The following is a 27,274-nucleotide window of genomic DNA, read 5'->3' on the forward strand; positions in this document are numbered from 1 at the left end:
ATGCATAATTAATAATTAAATAGACATACTAATGGCTTTCAGCAAATGGCTTCAGACTAATGTGATCATGTCACATTAAATGCCATAATGAAATATATATGTTTAACGACTAAATTTAATATCATATAATTTACTATTCATACAAAGTGTTACATTAAATTTATCCACAAAAATTTAAGAAAATTTCTTTCCATAAAATTCTATATAAACATTTGTTAAATATATTTTATTTTGTTTTCCAACATAAACTTACCAGCTGGTACAACTTGAAATAAACATGGTTCTGATTGTTTGCCAATTGAATTTCTACCCCAGCAAGCCAAAGTGCCATAGTCTCGTTCGCCTTTTGGTGTATAAATCAATTCACTTACAGTCTCTACTAAGAATATAACGAGACAATAAAGACAAGGGAGAGAAAAAAAGACAAGAAGAAGACACACAAAAATAAGAAAAGAACAAATATAAGACAAAATGTTTCAAGTATGTACTAAGAATTTTTGTTTTGTTTATTTTTCTAGTCAAACAATTTTTTAAGTAGATTTTCCGACTGCAATAAAAAAGTTGTTTTCTTTTTTTTATTTCATTTTTTAAATCTTACCATAAGTTTCGAAATGTGTATCATTTGATTCAACAATTGTCCGATGTATATCACCCGTTGTCGTGGTTGTTTCTTGTATGGTGGCATAATGCGCTGAGGGTACGGCAAAATGTTCTCCACTACTTGAAAATGTCCATTCAAATTCAATTTCAGGTGGATCGGAATTAACACGACAGGGTATGAGTACTGCCTCTTCCAGGGAGGCACCAATGACAACCAAGGTATTTGTGCTGCAAACAGGTGCATCTGAAGGGAAAAAAGAAAAAAGAATTTAGGTTAAGTATGCCACTTAAATATTGAGTAATACAGTTTTATTGATTGGCGAAATATTCACAGTATTCAAAGGGAGATACTTAAATTTGGTGTATTTCCTTTTGGGCCCCGTAAAAAATTCATTAACCACACAAAAAGAGATGAAGCCGTAAGAAAATATTTGTATTGTTATTTACTGGAAAAAATTGTATTATCTTTTGTTATTCAATGGATGAGTTTATTTCTTTTTTTGTAATAAGAACCATTTATATTTTTCGCAAACATATATATATATATACGAACTTAAGTGTATGAATTTCCGTTCACAAAGTATATATAAACATTTCACTTAAAAGTATCCTGAATCATATCGATCAACATTGTTGGCATTACTTTATATATGTTGTAAAATATATTGGTAATAGGGTGTAACGATGTTTTGTTCTTATACGCGATATTCTATTCCTAACCAGTAAGGAAAGTAGTAAAGTCGGACTGGGCCGACAATATGATACCCTTCACAACTTTGGGTATATTGTACATATGTATCCTAACAGACGACGCGTTTTTGTTATATATCTATAACTGAACCGATTTCAGTGAATCTTCCCAAAGAATAATGTATATTACTTCAGTACGTTGTGTCTATCGGTCTCGCTATGGATCTTTTCACGAAGCTTAGCAACATCATTCAAGACTTAATTCAGTACCCTATACCAAAATTCGTGCAAATCGAAATATATATAGGGACTTTGGTGCATAACATCGGACGAAAATATATATGGGAGCTATATCTAGATCTGAACCGATTTTCACGAAACTTAGCACACGTCATTCTAGCCTTAATTTAGTACGCTATGACAAATTTTGCTGCAAATCGAATGATTTTCAGAGACTTTTGTGCCAATTACCTAAAATCGAATGAAAATATATAGGGGAGCTATATCTAAATTTGAACCCATTTTCACCAAACTTTGCCCACATCATTTTGGACTTACTTTAGTACGCTATGTCAAAATTCGTGCAAATGAAAATATTTCCAGGGACTTTAGTGGACTATTTACCTAAAATCGGGCGAAGCTATATATGGGAGCTATATCTAAATCTGAATCGATTTTCACGAAACTTTGCACACATCATTCTAGACTAAATTTAGTACGCTATGCCAAATTTCGTGCAAATCGAAAGATATATAGGAACATTGGTACACCATTTACCTTAAATCGGACGAAAATATATATCGGAGCTATATCTAAATCTGAACCGATTTTTCCCAATTTCAATAGGGTTCGTTCTTGAGTGGTGCCAAATTTCATCCAATTCGGATCAAAAATGCTACCTGTACTTTGTTTACAATTTAACATGGACAGACGGACGGACGGATGGACATGCATAAATCGACTCAGAAAGTGATTCTATGCATATTCTCAAAAGGAACTATGGGTCTATCTCAATTATTTTTGCTTTCAAATTTTTCAAGAAAAAATTCCATAAGCTTTCACAGACTTGTAATTTTTCCATAAGCATCTAGAGGCCTATAATATCTTATAGACATTTGTTCATAAACTTCCAGAGACCTATAATATTTTATAGAAAATATGGATTATACCTCCGAGGTCTTTTCTTAGGCCTCCGGAGGTCTAATATTTCTTATATAAGAGTTCAGTAGGCCGATGTAATTTTTTCATTAGTCCTAATTTAGATTAGGCGATTTTACTTGCGGGATTTTTATCGTTCTCTTTTGAAATTGCTTCATGCGTCTATACAAGGCAATTCGGTTTCAAAAATATTTTTTTTTACATTTTGTGACAATGTTTTGGATTGGTATTTCAAATTGCTGACACCACAAACAAAATACACAAAACGAGGTGCCAGAAAATTGTCGGTGCGAGCAATTTTTTAATTTCTATTCCCCTTGCCCCTCTCTCCAGCGAACAATGACTTGCCGCAAAAAATGTATACTTTTTTTTATAAATATGTTACCGTGCATCTGCATGCCTATATAATTTCACCAAAAAATGTGAAATTTTATATAAATATTTTACCGCGCATCTGCATGCCCCTATAATTTCATAAAATGTCTCCAAAGGCCTGAACAATTATGGATGAAATATACACAAAAAATTTACATATGCTTATTTTGAAGAAGATAAAGAAAATTTTTGGTGTATGCAACAATAAAAACTTTCTTCCAATTTTTAATTTAATTTAAATCACCCTAATATTTATATTTACAAATACCATAACACAACCACATCACATAGATACACCAGCACACACATCTTCGGTATTCTTACAATTTTCATAATACAAAATATATATAACAATGCAAATATGTTTTTTTTTCACATACACACATACATTTCGTTTTACTTCACAGCCAAGTATAATACTCTTCAGACTATATAAATACCGACGAATATGAGTTACGAAACAAAAAAATCTGAAAATACAAATATAAGCAAACTGTGAATGTTTTGGCACTTGCAACACAGACACACATACACCGAAACACTTTTACTGTCATATCGGATGTACACAAGTGCTTCCGGTTTATATGCTTCTTCCTTTTCCATCGTTCAAAATTTTATTTTTGATGGCATTGTTGTTGTTAAAAGCTGGTGATGAAAATCATATGGGATCTTCGACAGAAAGAAATTTGTATAAAGAGGTGTGGCGCCCAAAGAAAAAAATTCATAAAGTTTTGAAAGTTATCAAAATAAATATTTGAAGAAATTGTGTAATGATCGTTTTGAAAATGAGTGAAATATTGAAATCTTCATATTCAGAACAAAGAAAAAAAAAACAAAAAAAAAAAACAAAAAATGATTTAGTTAATAATTTTTTTAGGAAACTTAAGCCTATCCTATGTTACTTTTTTCAACGGCAAATATGCATATGGTATCAAAAATATTCTGTGTGTATTTTTGTATGTCATATATTGAAAAATATATTTTTATTACAGTAACCTGACCTCAAAACGTTGACATATTCGTCGGGGACATTCAGAGCCCACAATTTTCAATGGGTAACTGCCAAGAGAATGTCGCTCCACTCGGAGACATATAGTCCATTGCGATCATCCTGAAGACGTTGTAAAGAATGTAAACATGCTTCTGTTGCGTAGTATGAGACATCTAATTAAGCGCTTACTTTGAAAAAGAGACCTGATTCTGCATTAACCTGTAATGATCCATGCAGCGATATTTAACTTATCATTGGAATTAATGTCTCATTCTATATTTTTTTAGTTTTCAGTAGTGTTGGCGGTTTATTTGGGATACCATTTTTATTTTGTTTTTGCAAAATAGTCAGTCTGAATCCCAGTTTGTTGTTGTTTTTTTTTTTAAACAACTATTTATTAGTGGGGATAATAAATAGTTGTTTTTTATAAAAACAACAAACTGGGATTCAGCCTGACTATTTTGCAAAAACAAAATAAAAATGGTATCCGAAATAAACCGCCAACACTACTGAAGTTGTAGACGCAGGCACGGTTAAACTGTTTGGTTTGTTGCTGTATACTAGCAACACCAACAAAGTCGTTGTGTGCACTTGTCGCGATGTGACAACACACAACAGTGGGAAAGGTGTGGTATTGTTTGTAAATGCCTTGTTAACCTCGAAGTGAGGCTCCAGCGAAATTCTCATGCAGTTTATGTCGTTGGTCAGCTAAGTACTTCGCTTTGTTACAAGAGACATTTGGGTATGAAAGGTTTTTTGTATAGAAGCAATAGCTTCTGGGGAGAATATCCCAACAAAAAACTAAGGGAACTGATGAGGATCAGTGGCGTGATCCGAAACTATAGTCTTCCCTGCCTTACCCCTCGGCAAAAACTTTCCATACATTCCCCACTAATAAATAGTTGTTTTTTATAAAAACAACAAACTGGGATTCAGCCTGACTATTTTTTCGTTTTCTTGATATAAATCTTACGGATCTTGCCAAAATAGTAGCTAAGATAATGCCTAACAGTAACATCAATTCCTATATTGCTTGACTGGGTCGCAGTCCTGAGTGTTTGGTCTGATTGCTTTTAGAGCCGTTTGAGTATCGACAAATATAGTCATCAGTACCTTGTCACTTATATACAACTCCTTGACTGACTTCGCTGCTGTCAAAAAATTGTTTTGTAGAGAGTCATAAATCTGAGTTTATACTAATTTCCCGTCATGTTGATAACATTAGCATTTCCATAATGGCCCACACCACGTCCATATCTCCTATATTCAATTAATCACAGCAGACTGAGGAGTGCTTCTTTGAGCACCGGCTGTGAGGATTGCTGCCGTTCTGTGCACACCTCTTATATAACGATAGACTTACTTACTGCCTGACTGATTCACTGATTAACTGACTGACTTAACGACTCATCAACGCAGAGATGAAACCGGCTGAAGCTTGAAATTTGGGGTGAGGATCACTCTTAGTTCGAAGGTGTCAGATAAGGTTTTTGGAAATTCGTACTAGGGTGGCACGAAAAATTCGAAGGGTTTTAGAAAGTCGAACTATAAGTATCCAAAAAGTACTAAAATGTACTAAATTTGTTACAATTTCGTAGCATGTGAATAGGTAGAGCTAAAAACTTGAAATTTGGAATGCTCATCAAGGATAATAAATAGGGTTGATATTAGGATTTCGGATGTGTGCATACGAAAAGTACCAAACGGTACTAAATTTGTTACAATTTAAATTGGAGGAACGAATCTTGAAATTTTAAGTTAATATTACCGCCGAAGTGTAGGAGTAGTAGTAGGTAGTTTTCGATATATGCACTTATGAGTACGAAAGGTACTAAATGGTACAATTTAGGTGAACCAATAGACAACCAATAGAGATGGAACACTGAAATTTGGAATTAAGATTGGGGTAAGTGGGAAGTGTTGAAAAATCGTACTTACGATTGTTAAAGTAGGTAGTTATGGAAATTTATATTAATGTGTACTAACTTGTAAATTTGGATTTGGGTGAACCTATATTTGAAATTTGGAAATTTATTTTGGAAATAAGTATTACAATTACAAAGGGTAATAAATGATTTCCTCATAAAATTGACTTTAATTTGGTCTTTAGTATTTTCAGAGGATAACAGATAATATACTAGAAAACCATTAATATATATATATATAATGTTCGTATTTTGGCGGTCCCATATTATGCATTTCAAATTTCTTAGATGGAATTCCACCTCTTGCCAAAGTGGTGTGCGGTAGGTGTAGGGTTTCTGAATTTTGATAATTTCCACAGCCTTCAATATAGGTCCCTCGTGGTACAAGGCCAAACTTAAACGTAATATTTTTTATTACGCCCATGACATTTCAGCGCATATTTTATTTTTATAGTATCGTATGCATGCGCGTAAGTTTTTTCTCCGAAAATATGTCAACACTCTTCAGACGAAAAAATTGCAGCAGATTAAGTTGATTTTCCCTTTAACGATTAACATGGATTTTTTCCACAGAAAATCAGTAATACGGCAAGAGAATACTTGGTAATATGAATATGAAAATAATTCTTAAGAAATTCCTATTTGAAATCCTTAAACGCCACCAGTCACTGTAATTGTCTTCACCGAACATATTACTTTTCATGCGTTGTTTTGAATATTTCAACACTCAACTAAAATCATGGGAAAACTTTATGGCTGACATGAATGCACACACACACACATATACGTACACTTGATGATGTGTTGTGTCACTGGCATATCATCATACAATAACAACAAGTGATATATACGAAGACGATGCCAGCACAAGTAAGCAGCAGCCAATACATACGCACACTTTCTAATCTTCATTTCCCACGAAAACTTTGCGGAACAGCGGAAGGAAGAAGTTTTCATTTTTCAATTGTTTAGTTTGTAAACAGAAAAATAAACGCACACACACACTCACACCCATATATGCAAATATTCATATTCTAATACCCAGTAAACAATTTTTGCCGAATTCGGTCCGATTTCTGTCAGAATCTCTGAAAAAATGTCCGATTCTGATTCCGAATTCCTTCCGATTTCGGTACGAAAGTTGTATGGACGTGGTCACCGAATTCGGAAAGATTTTCTGAAAAAAATCTGAAAAAATATTAGATTTTCTGAACGAATTCGGTCCGAATTCGGTGAAAAAATAGGAGAAAAAATTAGATTTTCGGAAAAGATTCGGAGGACAACTCCGAATTTCTGAAAGAAATCGGGCAGAATTCGAAAGAAAATTCGGAATAAAAATCAGATTTTCTGAAAAAAAACGCTCAGAATTCGGGAGAAAGTTCCGATTTTCTGAAAGAAATCGTTCAGAATTCGGAAGAAATATCGAAAAAATCGTCACACCACTTAAAAATGAAAAAAAACACATATTTATTTAAAAAACAAACAATTTATTATTATTTATATTATTTATATTTATTAGTTGAACAGATAACAGAACAATTAAACAGAACAATTAACAATTAAAGTACATACATATGTACATGTAATCTAACTTATCCATAATCTTAAATAGCGAATACAAACCTCTTATAAGCTTGATGTAATGCATATCTTTTACAGGTATATTTCTGTTGGCACTATTCCATGAAAATCGTGTGATAATTTCGTCCGTCTGGAAAACTAGTTTTAGATTTTCTTGAACAAATTTCCTTATATCGTCATGGGGTTGTGCTTTTATACGTTGAATCTGTAGATAAATATTGATTTGAGTACATACCTATTAAAGAAATGTGGGTTAGAAACTTACCAGTTTGTTTTTCAGTTCGCAATTATCCTTCAGTCTTCTTTCGAAGTCTAATACTTCTTCAGGGGAGCATAGTTGTTCAACGGAAAATACTGATCCTTTCATTTGTACTGCTTTCATGGCGTTTTCTACAGTCATTTTTAACTGAAAAATTGAGATCATCACTAATTTCTTTGCAACATGCATTTCCAAATGAAGGATTTGGATCATTACTTTTAATTTCGTTAATTTCTTCCGGAGATGACATTTGGACATCCGCGATATGATCCCCTATACTATTTTCTTTTTGGGAGTCGCTACCAGGAATACTTGCTTTGGCACCTAATGGTTCGTTATGAGGTTCACTCAATAATTTGCAAAGTAATTCTTGAGCCTGTTTTTTTGCATTTCTTTTGATAGATCGGCGTGACATTTTTATAATTTTTTCTTACCTGTAATAAACAATTTTGTTTGTTTTTTAATTTTAAACACCTTCTGGAAATTTTTAATTCACTTTTTGAACACTTCTTGTAAACACTTTAATTCAACTATACCGAAGCACGTTTCTCTTTCAACTGCTAAACAAGAACTAAAAATAAAAAGCAGTGCACACAGAAAACCGGTATGTAGTTGTTTTTGCAATTTTTTTCCATCATATTTTTTTGGGAACGAAAGAGAAAGAGGCTGATTCACAACAACAACAAAACGCACATTTTTACAACGGAAAATCTAACAGTTCACAATAACAATAACAAATAGCATTTTTGCTTTGCGCTTTGTTGTTGTTGAGATCTTGAAATGAATGATCACAACAACAACTACTATGGGAGAGAATGTGTCAAACCACCACCATCCGTTTACATGTGGGAGAGAATATGCCAGAGCAATACACAATCTACTCTCTCCGTTTGTACATTTTTCGAGTTTTTTTCGCTTAAAAACACAGGAAAATGTGCAGAAATTCTAAAAAAAAACGTTTAGAAAATCGGACCAATTTCTATCAGAAATTTCTGAAAAAAACGTCAGAAATTTCGGAAAAAAATCTAAAATCAGAGCAGTCGGAAAAAATTGTTTACTGGGTATTTGCAAAGTGTATGTGGCGTGTATCACTTGCAGATATGTTGAAACGAAACAACAAATTTGCATATATATAAACAATTGATTTTATTTTTGTAGCTATTATTTTAAAGTTGTTGGAAATTATTTTATTTCCGATATTTTAATTTCGTTAAAAATATTAAAAATAAGGACACACAAATAGAAAACCAAACCTTATATGAAACTGTGAATATAATATATTACCAGCTAAGCTATATTCAAAATTACCTCCCATTAAAATAATGTGTCAAGGTAACTAAAAATTCCTATGGGAACGTTCCAATGACAATCGAACTTCTAATCTAAAATTCCACATTAAATATTCCAGCTTCATCAATTTGATTTATATGCACCTTTTGTGCATTCAATAAACATTGAAATTATTAATATTTAGTTAAACTCAATATAATTAAACAATTATTTAATTTGCTTATCCTGGCTGATAATAAATGTATTCACGTAAATTTATTGGTTCCACACACAGACAGCCACTCACATGTAGACATACACACTATGTAATTGTGTATTGTTGGTTATATATACACAACATTTGCATTTTAATGATTGTGATGAAATTAAAAATTCATAAGGATAATTGAATTGATATTCATGGTGCTATAATTATTTATGGTTTATTAGTGATAATTGGCATAAATACCAAAAGGATATAAAAATTATAATAATAATATTCTTTTAACTTGGTTACACATACGTACAGCGGGGTATTTTTTTATTTTTTTGTAAAGTTTTAATATTTTTATAACAATGGTTATTACATGAAAAACAATGGAAAATAGTTATTAAGCCACTCACGAATTGTATTAATTACATGTAAATTTAGAAATAATTGTAAATAAGGTAGGATTTTAACAACAACAATAATCGAATTTATTTACAACTTTTTCTAGATCGTTAGTTTGATGGGGAAAACTCATGTGGTTTTATTCATGTTCTCACATTGAAAACAAAATCGATTTAATACCAATTATGTAGATTAAATCAAATAATGACAATGACCAAAACAATGGAAATACCATGGCCGGATTGAAAAGTTAGCATGCAGCATCAGTCACAAAAAAATGTTTAAAAGGAGGTGATTGGAAACTGTAGCCACATTCCCAAAATCAAAAGCTGTGACTTTTTTGAATTTACTAATAATCTGAAACTCTTCGTTTTTATAACCTTGTAACATACTACTTAAAAACGCAGGATTATCCTTTTAAGGTCTTTTAGTCCTTAAAAATATTTTCAAATTCCCCAATTATTGTTCTAAAAACCAACAAAAGTCCTTGAAAAAATTCTAAAAATATATTTACTCTGCGGCGTTTAAAAAACCCATTCTTAAGAAATCCTCTTGGTTAAATATCTTTGAATATGTTTCTTAATTGAATCCAAGCTATTAACTGTGATTATCTTTAAAGAATATTAATGAAAATTCCCCTACATTGGCTCTGACAATTCTTGAAAATCAACAGCTTTCCTTGCGGAAAATCTTAAAACCAGTAAGGAAAGTAGTAAAGTCGGACGGGGCCGACTAGATGATAACCTTCACCACTATGGGTATATTAAACAGGACTATTGACATGAAATTGAATGAAATAAAATATGTGATATTTATCTAAATGTGAATCGACTTAGATCAATCGACTTGAAACAAATATCAATAGGTCATCCGTTGGGATATGTCTGTACTTCTAGAAAACGCAACTACGTAATTCTATGCTCAATTTTGTACGTTGTGCAAAATTTGATGTCAATCTGACTAACATGAGGAGTTTGATGTCCAATTTACTTAAAATCGGGAATTTATATCCAAATATGAACCGATTTCAACGAAACTTGTCACAGGTTAGGTTATACTAATTTCAGTACGTTTTGTTCCTATCAGCCATATATTGGTTCCTTGGTGCGTCAATTACTTAAAATCAATCTATTATATAAGGGAGCTATATCTAAATCTGAACCGATTTTCACGAAACTTGGCACACATCAGTACAGACTAGATTCAGTACGCTAGGGTATTGCACCACTTACATGAAATCGGACGAAACTATATATGGGAGCTATATCAAAATCAGAACCGATTTTCTCGAAACTTGGCAGACGTCATTCTAAGCTCAGTTCAGCACGTTATACCAAATTTAGTGCAAATCGACAGATATATAAGGTCTTTAGTGCACCATTTACCTTGAATCGGACGAAACTATATATGGAAGCTATATCTAAATCTGGACCGATTTTCTCGAAACTTGGCTGACATCACTCCAGGCTCAATTCAGTACGTTATACCAAATTTCGTGCAAATCGAAAGATATATAGGGACTTTGGTACACCATTTACCATAAATAGGACAAAAATATATATGCGAGCTATATCTAAATCTGAACCGATCTTCACGAAACTTAAGACACATCATTCTAGACGTAATTCATTACGCTGTGCCAAATTTCGTGACGTAATTCGGTACACCATTTACTTTACGGACGAAAATATATATGGGAGCTAAATGTGCCAATTTCAATTTCGTCCTTGGGCCAAACAAATGAGCTGTGCCAAATTCCATCCGATTCGGATCATAAATGCGACCTGTACTTTGTTTACAATTTAACATGGACAGACAGACGGACAGGCGGACGGACGGACATGCATAAATCGACTCAGAAAGTGACCCTATGCATATTCTCAAAAGGAACCATTGGTCTATCTCGATTATTTTTGCCTGTTACAAACATATGCACAAAGACATAATACCCTGTACCACAGTGTGGTGAAGGGTATAAAAACAAATATATATATATATATATATTTTTTTTTTTTAAATCTACAACTAAGGCCCTGGAAAACCTAAAAAAATATTTTTTAAATACCTACGCCTAAGACCCTGGCAAACCTATGACGTTTTTAAATCTATACCTAAGACACTGGCACACCTATGCTTTAAAAAAAGGCTAAGACCCTGTCAAACCTAAAAAAATATATTTTTTAAATTTACGCCTACGACCCTGGGTCTATCTCGATTATTTTTGCCTGTTACAAACATATGCACAAAGACATAATACCCTGTACCACAGTGTGGTGAAGGGTATAAAAAAACAAATATTTTTTAAAAATCTACAACTAAGACCCTGGAAAACCTAAAAAAATATTTTTTTTTTAAACCTACGCCTAAGACCCTGGCAAACCTATTAATACCTAAGACCCTGGCAAAACTATGCTTTAAAAAAACGGCTAAGACCCTGGCAAACCTAAAAAAATATTTTTTTTTAATCTACGCCTAAGGCCCTGGCAAACCTAGAAAAATATATTTTTATATCTACTCCTAGGACCCTAGCAAACCTATGATTTCTTTTTTAATACATGCCTAAGACCCTGGCAAACCTACAATTTTTTATTCTACGCCTAAGACCCTGATTTTTTTAATACACGCCTAAGACCCTGGCAAACCTAAACAATTTTTTTTTTAATCTACACCTAAGACTACATTATCCTTAAAAAAAGTCCCATCGGGATTTTAAACTATCATAAACCATGAAATATTAAAAAAAAAACTAAGAACCACTTATAATCCGTTCAAGACACCTTTTTAGGTCCTTCGTTATGCCCGCCCCTGATAATCCCTCAAATCCTTCTTATTATGGTCATACACCTCCCAAACCTTATTGATTGTTAATTAGATATGAAATTTAATATAGAACACTCATACAAATGTAACAAAGGAAATACAGAGGAAGAAAGGAAAAACGAAACCCTCCTAATTGAATAAGATATCATCTATTGATAGATTTCCAACAGCAACAACAATGAAGAAATCAACTATAAACAACATATTCCCATAATAAGTATAAATATAATCGTGTATTATGGTGGGAGGTGTGGTATCAATTACTCTTATTCCTTGGCTAACCCCACACACTCAACTAATGGACGTCCCGATCATTTTGCCTCTTCTGAACTGACAGCTATCAATTTTGTTTCATCATCGCAACAATTCTCCTGGTTATATTTGATGTATTATGCGATTGCCCTCCGTCGATGTGTGGTGTATGACCCGCGGTGTTTATTGGACAGAGAGTTTGTAAAAAAATAACTATATGTTGCTCTTTTATGGTAGTTAAGGTACATGCATACTATCACAAACATATATTGTTGCTGCACTACAAACATTTTGTGAAATATTTACTTTCAATTAGTTTTATTTTATAAGGGAAAGGTCAAGAGCACAATAAAAATGCTTGAGTTTTTTCTCTTTGTTTGAGCTGAACTATGTATGCGAGAGAAAGGTGAAGCAAAAAATATATAATTAATAATATTCCGTATTACATACAAACATATGTATATGTGTGTAATATGATGGCTTTGGTAAATATGAAGCTACTGACATATGTATGTAGGTTAAGTGAGGGTAATATCTTTGAATCAATAATAATTTTTGTAAGGGATTTTTAGTTTGATGGAATAAAGAAGGCATGAACAACTTGAGAACTATTCATGCTACTCAAATTACACAAAAAATGTTGTATGTGTGTTTGAATTGACATTCTAAAACAAAATGATGGATTATAATTATGTCGAACCCTTATCACACAAGGGATTGTGCTTACGATGCGAATCCACAAATCTGAAATGTTATTACAACATTTTATAATATATATATATATATATATATATATGATATTTTTTCGATAATTAAAAACAACGATTTCTGTTATAGAAGTTCAGCTCCCTCCACAACTTGCGATAGCCTAGCCTTTGTACAAATTTTCCAAACATCTATACAATAATTTCGTTATGAAAATCAATTCAAATGTATTTTTCGTTGTGAAAACAACAAATGTGAATATTGATATATTCATTCATAAATTTCATTTCCAATTGATTTATTAAATAAGGTAATTATATATGTGGCATGCACATAAACACACACACAACAACATATAAAATATACTAGTTGGTTGAAGGTTATTGGTATGCGATAATTTAATGAAAATCTACACAGCTCACTAAATGCAATTTTAAATCCATTCAAATGTGTATATTTTTATGAATGGAAATAGCAACAACAACGAAATTGTGAAATAATAATTCGAATGAAAAAAAAAATAAACAGTGCAATGTTAAAATTTGAAAAATCCATTAAATATTTCTTTTTTGTAATCATAACTAATCGAATACATACCAATGTTGGATAGCATCAAACATTTTACAAATATTTCAGATATAGAAACTACAATACATTTTAATTTGGAAACTATTTTTCAAGGATTATGAAAGGTGAAATTTTTTAAAAATATTTTTAAAGACTATTAAATGCATGGATTTTTGAAAAATTGTTTTTCAAGAATTATCCAAGGCGCGAATTTTTGAAAAATTGTTTTTCAAGAATTATCGAAGGCGCGAATTTTTGAAAAATTGTTTTTCAAGAATTATCCATGGCACGAATTTTTGAAAAATTGTTTTTCAAGAATTATCGAAGGCTTGAATTTTTGAAAAACTGTTTTTCAAGACTTTTGTAGGCTTTCCAACAAAAAAAAAAAAAAAAGAAAAAGAAAAAAAAACTCAACATTGGTCAATGTTCGGTATCCTAATTTTGGTGAGTAAACAATGTCTTCAAATAACATTTTCGATAAAAGACCCTATTTCTATATTGTCCCTACCTAAAGAGGTCTTATGTGTGTGTGTAATTTGGTATTTCGTTTTGCCGGTCCCGATCGATTTTAGATGTTTTGAACGAATCTCAGATGGAGGGTACAAAAAGTTGGACTCGGTAAGTACCAGTGCAGAAAATATTAGGATAATTTTGTAACATTAATTTTAAATTATTCATTTTAAAAACTTCATCAAAATCCCCATGTGGATATGTTTTAAATTTTATTACAATAATTGCATATAACAACTCCCAAATAAAAAATATTTTATTACTGATTCATATACATATTCATACCCTTCACCACACTGTGGTACAGGGTATTATGTTTTTGTGCATATGTTGGTAACAGGCAAAAGGAAACGAGATATACACATGGTTCCTTTTGAGAATATGCACAGAATCACTTTTTAAGTCGATTTATGCATGTCCGTCCATCTGGTGTCTGTCCATGTTAAATTGTAAACAAAGTACAGGTCGCATTAAGTTCCAAATTGGATGAAATTTGGTATAGGACACTTATTTGGCCCAAGGACGAACCCTATTGAAATTGGGAAAAATCGGTTCAAATTTAGTCCCTATATATATCTTTCGATTTGCACGAAATTTGGCACAGCGTACTGAATTAGGGCTAGAATGATGTGTGTTAGGTTTCTAGAAAATCGGTCCAGATTTATATATTGCTCCTATATATATTTTTGTCCGATTTAATGTAAATGGTGTACCAAAGTCCCTATATATCTTTCGATTTGCACGAAATTTTGTATAGCGTAATGAATTAAGTATAGAATAATGTGTGTTAAGTTTCCTGGAAATCGGTCCAGATTTAATATATGGGAGCTACATATATATATTTTCGTCCGATTTAATGTAAATGGTGTACCAAAGTCCCTATATATCTTTCGATTTGCACGAAATTTTGTATAGCGTAATGAATTAAGTATAGAATAATGTGTGTCAAGTTTCCTGGAAATCGGTCCAGATTTAATATAGCTCCCATATATATATTTTCGTCCGATTTAATGTAAATGGTGTACCAAAGTCTCTATATATCTTTCTATTTGCACGAAATTTTGTATAGTGCACTGAATGTAGAATGATGTGTGTTAAGTTTCCAGAAAATCGGTCCAGATTTATATATAGCTCTTATATATATTTTTGCCCGATCTAAGGTAAATGGTGTACCAAAGTCTCTATATATATTTCGATTTGAACGAAATTTGGCATAGCGTAATGAATTAGGTCTAGAATGATGTGTGTGAAGTTTCCTGGAAATCGGTCCAGATTTAGATATAGCTCCCATATATATTTTCGTTCGATTTAATGTAAATGGTGTACCAAAGTCCCTATATATCTTTCGATTTGCACGAAATTTTGTACAGTGTACTGAATTGAGTGTAGAATGATGTGTGTTAAGTTTTCTGAAAATCGGTTCAGATTTAGATATAGCTCCCATATATATTTTCCTACAAACTTTTGCACAATGTACTGAATTTAGTATAGCGTACCGTGTGCTAAGTATTGTAAAAATCGGTTCAGATTTAGATATAGCTCCCATATATATTTTCGTCCGATTTTAAGTAAATGGTTCACCAAAGACCCAAAGGTAACCTTGCGTGCGGAAATTTTTGAAATCAGTTCTGATTTGCATAGAGCTCCTATATATATTCTCCCGATTTTAAGTACATGATGCACCAAGAACTCAAAATTAGGCCAAATGCACACAACATATTGAAATTAGTATAAATTAACCTGTGATGAAATCGTTTTACATATATATATATATTTTTTTTTGTTTTAAACTGATTTACATAATTTTGTCCCATTGTAAGAAGCAACCCTATATCTGACCAAATGAATGGTCCTTCAAAAATTCGACGTCTGTTAGGATTCATCTGTTGAATATACCCAAAGTGGTGAAGGGTATAATATAGTCAGCCCCGCCCGACCTTACTACTTTCCTTAATGGTTTAATTTATTCATATTTAAAACTTCATCAGGTTTACATACCCCAAATAACATATTTTAAATTTCATTTCAATTGCATATAACAAACCTCAAAACATATTAAACCATAATAATATTTTATTATTTATTCATTTTTTTTATTTACTTACAGCGTATCCTTAGATTCACCATGGCACTGGTGGTCTCGCCACGGTCGTTGGCCGCCGAGCATGCATAGAGTCCAGCATGGACGCGAGCCACACGTTGCAGTACCAGTGAACGTGTTGAAATTATAATACCCCAGGAGACATTTTGGGTAACAGGAACACCCTGTAGAGTGGAAGAGAAAAAATAGATGACGGAGGGAAAAACACAAACGCAAAATATAAATAAATGTTAAAATTTGTGAAATATTTATTGATGTTATGTTGTAATTTAAATAAAAGGAAATTTTATTAAATCAATGGAAATAGGTTTGTATAAATTTTATATGGGAATGGAGGAGAATATTTTGTAAATAAATGTAAATAATTACATGAACGAGAATGTAATTTTATATTCTATGAAACATAGAATTATTTCATTGACATTGGAAAATAACAATTTTACAATTTTATAATTAATGTAATTGAATCAAATTGTTCACATGATATTCTTCCTCTCACCCATATAAAATAATTAATTTTTTTTTCATTTATGAAATGAAATTTGACAAAATTCTAATATATACGCCCAAATCCAGCATACTAAAGATGTAAAATGAATTATGTATGATGGAATATGTTTGTGCACATATTTAGATCTTATTTCTGCAAGAATCACTGCGAAAAACATATTGGTCTCGAAGATATCGGCCAAAATCTATACCAACCCAAAAATGATTATCACAACAAAGTATTTTGCTTTCTATTATTATTTTTGAAAAAATCATTATATAACACACGCGTTTTCTTTTTATAGTTACCAGTGCGGGTAACCACATACTAACTACGATTTGGCGACGATTCCAATAAACCACTGAATTTTTTCGCGAATATTTTCTACATTTACGTTCAATACATTCTCCAGCAATTTTTCATTTAATATATGGTAATTTCTCGTCCTAATCTCAAAATGAGAGTATTAGATATAGTCGTCGCGGCTTCAAAACATCCCAAATAACTTTAGAATAATAAAAAGGAGGTTTTGCAAAATAAATCGCGAGGACAGGACCTTAAAAACTATTAAAACCAAAATCCGACAAACAAATTATTAAAAAAATATCGCGAAACCCCCTTTTTGTGACTTTGAAAACTTTATGGTTCATTAATATTGATCTAGGAACCAATATATGCGATGAAAATAGCAATAAGGTGGTCAGATTCAAAGAAATGAACAGTTCTAAAACAACAGAAACTACCAACAGTACATGAAGTTGGGAGAAAACATCATTCTTCGTCAAATACTATTGCGTTTTGAAAAACTGTGGTAGCTGGTGACGAAGACGCATTCAATATTTTACATCCGTTTAACACAATCAGTTGCGAATAAAATGCATCAGTGAATAAACTGGTCAATCTATTTGTTTTCGAAATTTGATGTATTTCTATTGCCACAAAACCGTTCATATCTTAGAATCTGACCTTCTTATTGCTATTTTCATCGCATATATTGGTTCCTAGATCAATATTAATGGACCATAAAGTTTTCAAAGTCTGAAAAATTGGGTTTCGCGATATTTCCTTTTTATATTTTGTTTGTCGGATTTTGGTTTTAACAGTTTTTAGGGTCCTGTCCTCGCGATATATCTAATAGTCTCATTTTGAGATTAGGTCGAGAAATTACCATATATTAAATGAAAAATTGCTGGAGAATGTATTGAACGTAAATGTGAGAAAATATTCGCGAACAAATTCAGTGGTTTATTGGAATCGTCGCCAAATCGCTTTTGTATGTGGTTACCCGCAATGGTAACTATAAAAAGACAAAACGTGTGTTATATAATGATTTTTCCAAAAATGATAATAAAAAGCAAATTACTTTTTTGTGATAATCATTTTTGGGTTGGTATAGATTTTGGCCGATATCTTCGAGACCAATAGATCTTTCGCCGTGATTCTTGCAGAAATAAGATCTAAATATGTCCACAAACATATCCCATCATACATAATTCATTTTACATCTTTAGTATGCAGGCTTTAAACGTATATATTAGAATTTTGTCAATTTTTTATTGAGGCAAAATACTTATTACACTCACTGTGTGTTTGTTACAACAAAATCTATATATCTACTTACATTGTGCGACCAAGTAATTCGATGTTCCTTTGGATTTGCCTTGATATGACATTCAAAGTAAACATCATCGCCTTCCTTAATGTCATCCGGCTTAAGCGTTGAACCCAATGACAATGTCACTTGTGGTGGATCTGATTATATTATATATTTGTCAGGATTTGCCAATGGTTTCGTTGTCGTCATCGTCGTTGTTGTTGTTGTGGTTTGTTTGATTTTTAGTAGTAGATTTAAGAGTAGATTTTCACGCCGACACCCGAACATATTTGTTGTCAAATTCAGATGATGACAGTTACAATTTTTGCGAGGATAATCAGCGCGGAGCAGATGCGTTGAAATGTCATCATACATACACATATATTTAAAAAGAGAAGAAGAAAGAAAATAACAAAAGGAAATTGTTACAATAAAGAAGATATAAATATTTAATATTATGTTGTAATTGTTGGGGAAATTATATATGCGAAATTGTCAGTTCATGTTAAATGGTGATGAAGGATTCGGAAATGTCAAATTGTATGTCTGAAACAACAATGAAGTGTCGTTTCACGTCAAAATTGAACGTTGTTGTGGTTTGTTTGTAACAAGGAAAAGGAAACGAGGTATATCCATAGGTACTTTTGAGAATATACATAGAATAATTTTCTTAGAGGATTTATACAAGTCCGTCTGTCTAACGTTATGCCCACCTATATTTGTAAACAACGGAGTGGTTGTATTTATAATAGGAATGAGATACAAATTGGCCCAAGCAACCCATATATACTTTCGTTCGATTTTATGGAAATGATGCACCAATTTCCAAAGGTCTGTTCAATTGAGACGAAACTTTGCATAGAATACCATACTGTGTTTAGAATAACGTGTATTATGCTTTGCTGAAATCGACATGGATTGATTAGAGGCGACATGAGGGATATTTCAGGACGAAGTATTTAAAATTGAAGAGGAAGTCTTGAATGGAAGAATTGAATGGAAGTCTCTATAGACGAGATAAAGCAGTGACTCTCTATAGACGAGTTTTTATAGACTTCAGATCTGAAGGGAGTCTTTATAGACGATCTGAAGGGAGTCTTTATAGACGAGCTGAAGGGAGTCTTTATAGACGACTAGCTTTATAGACGATTTGAAGGGAGTCCTTATAGACGAGCTGAAGGGAGTCTTTACAACGAGCTGAAGGGAGTCTTTATAACGAGCTGAAGGGAGTCATGTATAATGAAGAACTCTTTTGACGAGTTGGAGGGCGTCTATATGGACGAGCTGAAGGAAGACTTTATAGACATTTGGTTTAACTAAAATTGGTTTAAGGGAACCCCCCCCCCATTCTCGATTTTAATTTTTCAAGATTTTCAATAGGCTGGTAAATCAATACCAATGCTTGTTAAGGTTTGTAACTTTGCACATATATAATTGAAGATTTAAAAGAGAAGAAAAATAATTTTCAAAAAATTTTTGTTATTGTTTTGTTGTTGTTTTTTGCAATTAAAGAAAAGTCCTTATTTTTGATGGCGGGCATGATAACTCCTCACTGGAACATCGGAATCCGAAAATTCCAACGGTGTTAGAAAGAGTACATGTCTGGCTCTCGTATGAACTAGGATTATAGACTTCGCTCTAAAATTAACAAAATGGTGGACCTTAGAAAAAATATTTTTGGAAAATCGCCGATTTTTTACCAAAAACGAAGTTAAAAAATAAGGAAGATCTTCACCGATTGGCTTTATCCTAGTTCATACGAGAGCTACACACTCCCAGAGGAACGTTGCAAAATTTGGAACCGATTGGATTATTAGTTTTTGAGTTATCGTGCCCGCCATTCGCAAAAAAAATGTTTAGAGAAAAACTCGTTTAAAGTTTGAGAAGCCCTTCAGCCGTCACTTGATGCTGACACAATAAATCGGCTATATCTTCAAAAGTTCTTGAGATTTTCACTTGAAATTTTGTAGGGACATTCTTTAATTAGTGTAGATTCGAATTATATCAAGAAAAATTTTGACCCCGAGAATGGGGGGGTCCCCTTAAAGAAAAGTCCTTAGTTTTGATGGCGGGCATGATAACTCCTCACTGGAACATTGGAATCCGAAACTTCCAACGGTGTTAGAAAGAGTACATGTCTGGCTCTCGTATGACTTCGCTCTAAAATTAACAAAATGGCGGACCTTTGAAAAAAATATTTTTGGAAAATCGCCGATTTTTGACCAAAAACCAAGTTAAATAAAAAGGAAGATCTTCGCCGATTGGCTTTATCCTAGTTCATACGACAGCTATACACTCACAGAGAAACGTGTAAAAATTTGATTGGGTTATTAGTTTTTGAGTTATCGTGCCCGCCATTCGCAAAAAAAATGTTTAGAGAAAAACGCGTTTAAAGTTTGAGAAGCCCTTTAGCCGTCATTTGATGCTGACACAAAAAATAGGTTATATCTTCAAGAGTTCTTGAGATTTTCACTTGAAATTTTGTAGGGACATTCTTGAATTAGTGTAGATTCGAATTAAATCAAAAAATTTGACCCCGAGAATGGGGGGTCCCCTTAAATAACGACAAATCCTGAAGGAGTCTTTTTATACGACCTGAAGGTAGTCTTTATAGAAGGGAGTTTTTATGGATGAGCCGAAGGAAGTGTTTATGGACAAGCTGAAGGAAATCCTAATAAACGAGGAGCAGGGAGCGTTTACAAAAAATTGAAGGGAGTCTTTAGAGAACCGAATGAAGTTTAGTACACAAGCTGAAGGGGTCTTTATATACGAGCTTAAGGTAGTCTCTATAGACGAGCGAACTGGAGTATTTATAAACGTCCTGAAGGAAGTCTTGATAGAAGAGCAGAGGGAGTCCTTGAAGACGAACTGAGCGAAACCTCTATAGTCTTTTTAGAGGATTTGGAAATCGTCTTTATAGAATATTTTAAGGGAATATTTATATACCAGAAGAAGAATGTAAATAGAAGAACTGGGATTCGTCTGTAGAAAAGGGTTGGAGGTATTCTTTATGGATAAGCAGAAGTGACACGACAAATATTCTTAAGAAGGACTAAACATACAGGAACATCATTTATGTAACCAAAGTGCTGTATGGTATTATATAGTCGGTTTCATCCGGCTTTTTACTCTACTAGTTTTTAGATACAAAATATAAATATTTTATTAAGGAAAAGTGGACCTTGATGTCCTCACCCTTAATCCTTCTAATCATAAATTCCACCCTCTTATTTTTTTATTACCCTAATTTCCATTTATTTAAATTCCTCCAGGCTATTTAAATTCCTCCAGGCTATACAATTTGTTAACGCCATAATACAGAGAAAACCCCCCACAAAACAAACAATCACATTTTCTTGATCTAGATTAGCGGCTAAGGTTATATAGTCATATTTTTTTAAAAACTCATTATATTAAAATGCATTCTAGCGGAAATTTAATACCTTCTAACTGCATTCTTCCGGGAGTGGCCTTCAAGTGGTTGGCTGTTGGGAACAATTTACGAGTATGTGTGTAACCCATACTAAAAGTACTTACACCAGAAACCTCTTAATTTCATTATGTTATAAGCCTACTACTAAAAAAACAACAGCCCACTGCTAATGAAATACAAGTAAAAAAGCCAACAGCAATAACAACAATGAAGAAAATGACTATTAGTAGAGAAGCACAAGAAGAAGAAGAAATAGAAAAAAAGCAACCCACCATCGTAACAACAAACACTGTTTTTCAAGTTTCATTAGCCAAACCACATACATACAGCATATTAACGCCCTTTCATACAAGTTAACATTGTAATAATCGTAAATTTTATAGAGCTGCTTTAGCTAGTTGTCGCTGGCACACTGGCTGCCAACCCGTCCCGTATTCTATCTCTTCTCTATGCGTGTAGCGCCAACAAGATGCTTGTCCTTGCATTTTTAAAAAGGGGGTATAAAGGATGTTTTATAAGACTTCGTGTGTGTGAGTGTGGTATGATTGTAACGGTTTGTGTATGTGTGTGCGTGTGTCTGTTCGTGAGTGACTGAATTTACTACCAATCCTCTGAACATGAAAATGCAACAATGTCGGCTTAAATCTACTTTTGATACACGACAAAGGACTTTATATATTCAACATCCTTGGTATGTATGAGGAAAATCCTCATAAAACTCTTGGTACAAGTGAATGTATCTACCGCCCATTGCAATGTGTGTGTTTGGGGTAGGTGGTTCGATTGCCATAAAAATGGCATGGGTGCTAAGAAAACATTTATTAGAGTTGAGTTGTTAAGTAATTGCAAAGTAAAGTCAACGTATGTGTTGGTAATTTAGAATCCAATTGCATTAATTCGTTACACAAGGTTTATACCGCACATAACAATGTTGGCTTGAAAGAGAGAGAGAGAGAGCGAGAGAGAGGACCAGAAGACCCATAATGCAGAAGAAAAAAAGACTTTGTAGACATGAAGATCAAGAGGGTCTTTAGTGAAGGGATGATGGATGCCATATAGATAAGCTGAAGGGATCCATTATATAGAGCTGAAGAGAATCTTTACAGACGATCTGAAGGGATTTTTTATAGACGAGCTGAAGGGAGTCTCTGTACATAACTGAAAGGTGTTTTTAAAACCGAATTGAAGGGAGTCTCGAAGTAAACGACTGAAGCGTATTGTCTTTAAAGCTTCTCATACGTTCAATGACAGGATGTCTTTATAGAGGCTGAGATCGAAGTAATCTTTATATGGATGAGCTCATGGACAAGGGCTGAGTGGCGAGCTAAAGGTAGTCATTATAGCAAGCTTGAAAAGGGCGTCTTCATAGACGAACAGGAGGAAGTCTGTGTGTACGATCACCCGGAAGTCTTTATAGACTAGCAGGAGGTAGTCTCTGTAGACGGGCTGAAGCGTGCATTTGTAGACTAGGAGGACGAAGTCGTTATAGGGAATCTCTGAAGAGAATCTCTGTAGCTGAAAGGAGTATCTATCTGTAGACGAACAGAAGCGGATCTCTCCAGATGGATTGAAGTCATTATTTATACACAAGCTGAAAGGAGTCTCTGTAAACGATCTGAAGGGAGTCTCGGTACACGATCTGAGTTTCTAATTGCCTTTAAATCAGCATACATGAGCCGTTGTTGGAAGGCTATGTTACGATGTAGGGGTCATTATAGTTCAAGGACAGGATTTCTATATAAAGGCTGAAAGCGAAGTCGTATATGGACGAGCTCTTGGGCAAGGACTGATGGTAGGTAGTTATGATATAGTTGAAAGTTTATCAAAATGTATCATATTTTATTTTAATATGCCTGATTTAACAACTCCTTCGGACCTGGCATAACATCTGAATGGCAAAATTTTTTCGCAGAATTTTTTCCAAAAAATTGTAATCAAATTTCCTTTTCAAGTGACGAAAAAGTTTTATATATTTTTGTGTTTTTGTTTTACAAAAAATTAATTTAAAACTCATGAATAATATTTTCAACAACGCAGTACAAAGGGGACGGATGAAACTGTTTATGTTTGGTAATTAACTTCAGAAAACAGCAAAACTTTCTGTTGAACTACTTGCCCTTCTAAACTGTAGCCACAAAATGCATACACAGCTACACTATGATACGCTATCTAGGTGGGTGGGTCGATGGAGGTTGCAATTTCCAGTGATAACTATCATTATGATGATGAGGAAAATGAAATTCTAGACTACACTTTTATACGCGTTTGTTTGGGGACACACGCCCCCTTGTGATAAAACTGCAACTCAAGAGCCCTTTGAAAAGAGACCACCAAAGGAAAAACTTTTCCCCAGCATAAACCAAAGGAGACCAACCCTCGTTTTTTAGTTTAATATTTATTTCATATTTTCTTTTATTTTTCTGCGTTATAACTTCTTAAAGAAAATCTGTTACATTTCATATTATTGTTATGTTAAAGAAGGACGTGTAGGGTATTTATACAAGTAAGTCCATGTGTTCGTGTACAGTTAAAGAAAATTAATTAGCTAAATGTTATGAAATTTTATTTAAAGTTTTCCTCTCAAATTACCCCTAAGCAATGGACAGAAGAAAAATCATTATTGGAGTTGATGTCAAAAAGTTTATCTTTATGAAAAGTTAGAAGTATCTTTGAAATGTTTAAGTGTTGGGAAATGTCAGTGTATGTGTTGATATTTGTGTTAAGTACTAACACAGATATAGGAAAATTTCGTATATATATTTTTAAATGATTTTATTTGTAAGAGGTAAAAGGGGTTAGTGTCCAAATAAAGATAGTATTTTTAGAGGACAGGGAGTGATTAATTAAGACGAAAAAATTGAGACTTTAGAGGTGGGCTCAAAGGAGGAGTCTTTATAGACAACATGAAGATATTCTTAATAGAGCAGTTGAAGGTAGTCTCTATAGGCAATATGAAGGAAGTTTTCTAGGCTAGCTGAAAGGAGACTTTATAGACGAGCTGAAAGGAGTCTTTATATACGAGCTGAAAGGAGTCTTTATAGACGAGCTGAAGGTAATTTTCATAGACGAATCAAAGGGGTATTTTTAGAGGAGGTGAATTGAGCCTATATAAACGAGCTTAAGTCAATCTTTAAAATTGAATGCAGTTTTTATAGGCGAGCTGAAGGAAATGCTTGTAGGAGTGCTGAAGGGAGTCTTTGTAGATGAGCTGAAGGGAGTTTTTATATACGAGATGAAGGATGTCTTTATAGACAAGCTAGAAGATAATCTATACAGACGGACTTGAACTTGTTCCAGAGAAGGTATCCCTATTTACTTATTAAAAACAAAAGTCCTCACCATCCATAAACAATTCAAAAAAATGATTGAAACTCACGCACACTTACCCATAGAGATAACGAGTAATAAATGTTTGCCTAATATCACATTTCAATGTCACAGCATATCCTTAACCTATTCGATTGTAACCTGCTTACCCACATATTAAAGTATATAATTTAAAAAAAAAAGTTGAAGCAAAAACAACGCAACAACTTTGTTCATATGCATAAATTTACTGAGTCTATATTTTTTGTGTTTACACATTGTTGTGACGGTTTTTGTGAGGGCTTTGCCTTACAACTTTGTTCCCAAGCCGCCCTGTTTTTCGTTTCAAAAAATCCACATATCTCTCTGGGACAACAAAGCTTTACATTATTCTTTTCATTTTTGGAACAGAAAAAAACAAAGGAATAAAGTAAAGTTTTGCTTAATTTGCATTTTATTATTTTTTAGGTATTTCCCCAATGCCAGGCCATGAGTTTTACTTTATGAAATACAATTTTGTTGTCGTTGTTTGGCGAACTACACACATTCCTGTATATATTTCGCATACTTTGCAGAAAATCAAAACACCCCCCTACCGACCATAAATGTCGGTATATATATTACAATTGATGCTGTCTCATTGTTGTTACTTTCAGCATTAGTTTAAATTATTTGTTTTTATTTTTCCGGTGACATGATAGCAACACACAAAAAAGAGGTTTGCAAATTTTTCCATTTTTGGTTCCTTTTTATGTGACACAGAAAAATTCCATAACAAATTTTGTTACGAGTGTGTGTGTCTTTGTATTTTTCGGGCATTTGAACAAACATTTGTCATCATAGAAACCTACATACATCCACGTTGAAAACAATATTTCCTATTCTTTTGCTATCTCTCAATGTTGACCCTGTGGACATGCTCTATCATTCACACAAACACAAGCATAACCTAACAACGTGCAATTTTTTGTTAATAATTTATTTTAACAAACAAAAAAACTCACCAGTGCGTTGAACAATATAAACACAACCTTTGAAGGCAACTTGCTATACGATATATGTTAGGGACCCTAGCACAAAATTGCAAAGCAAATATGTTTTCCTTTTTTTCGGGAAAAGTGTTGAAATTTTTAAAATGAAATTTTGTTCCTGATTGAATTGCGATAAAAAAAAACCCGTAAACTTTGAATATGTGGAATATGATTGTGCATATTATAAATGGTGTATTGTAATTTTTGTGATAATGCACGTGCTTGGGTAAAAACGTAACAAATTGCGTTCGTGAAAGATTTTTTTAAGTTGTAAGTAAAAGAAAGTGGTTTCTGCGGGAGTCCTTGATTTTATTTAATTCGATAAACAAAGTTCAACTTAAAGACAACTTAAGGGAGTCTTTAAAGTGTCTCTGTAGTCGAGCTGAAGGTATTGGACGCTCTGAAGGGAGTCCTTTTTTGGACGAACTTAAGGGGATTATATTAGACGAGCTGCAGAGAGACCTATGTAGATCTACTGGGAAAGTTTTAATAAGCGATCTGAAGGGTGCCTATATAGACGAGCGGAAGCAAGTCGTTATGTAGGAGTTGAAGGGAATTGTTATAGATAACTAGAAATGATTCTTTGTAGATGAACTAAAGGGAATCATTAGAGACTAGCTGCAAGGAGTCCTTTATCGATGGACTGAATGGGGTGGTTATAAACAAGCTAGAGAAAGTCTTTATATAGGCGAGTTGGGGATGTTTTGAAGGCCAGCTGAAGGTAGTTGGATGAAGTCTCAATATACATTCTGAATCGTAACTTCATAAACATGCTGCAGGGAGTCCTTTATGGACAAGCTGAGGGGAATCATTATGGACAAAATTCAAGGAGTCCTATATAGATTTGCGGAAGGGGCTCGTCATAGACGAGTTGAAGGGAGTCTTTGGACTGAATGGGATGGTTATAAACAAGCCACAGAGAGTTGTATACAGGCGAGTTGGGGATGTTTTAAGGCCAGCTGAAGGGAGTATACATAGGTGAGCAGAAGGGAAGTGAAAGACAA

General features: G+C 33.2%; 1 protein-coding gene across 1 annotated transcript in view; it reads right to left on the bottom strand.

Moving 5' to 3' along the window:
- Positions 1-253: 253 nt before the first annotated feature.
- The window catches only part of LOC133335976 (synaptogenesis protein syg-2-like), a gene marked incomplete at both ends in the record, with an annotated part of 53,632 nt that continues 26,611 nt past the window's right edge, over positions 254-27,274 (bottom strand). Inside the window, 4 exons of the mRNA XM_061544270.1 lie at positions 254-379; positions 599-844; positions 16,421-16,580; positions 18,528-18,658. Of these exons, the coding sequence (XP_061400254.1) occupies positions 254-379; positions 599-844; positions 16,421-16,580; positions 18,528-18,658 (663 nt within the window). The remainder of the gene's footprint in view (positions 380-598; positions 845-16,420; positions 16,581-18,527; positions 18,659-27,274) is intronic.

This window comes from Musca vetustissima, unplaced genomic scaffold (genome assembly GCF_032173495.1).
Source record: "Musca vetustissima isolate MV318-11 ecotype Yass unplaced genomic scaffold, APGP_CSIRO_Mvet_v1 utg54483, whole genome shotgun sequence".
NCBI lineage: Eukaryota > Metazoa > Arthropoda > Insecta > Diptera > Muscidae > Musca > Musca vetustissima.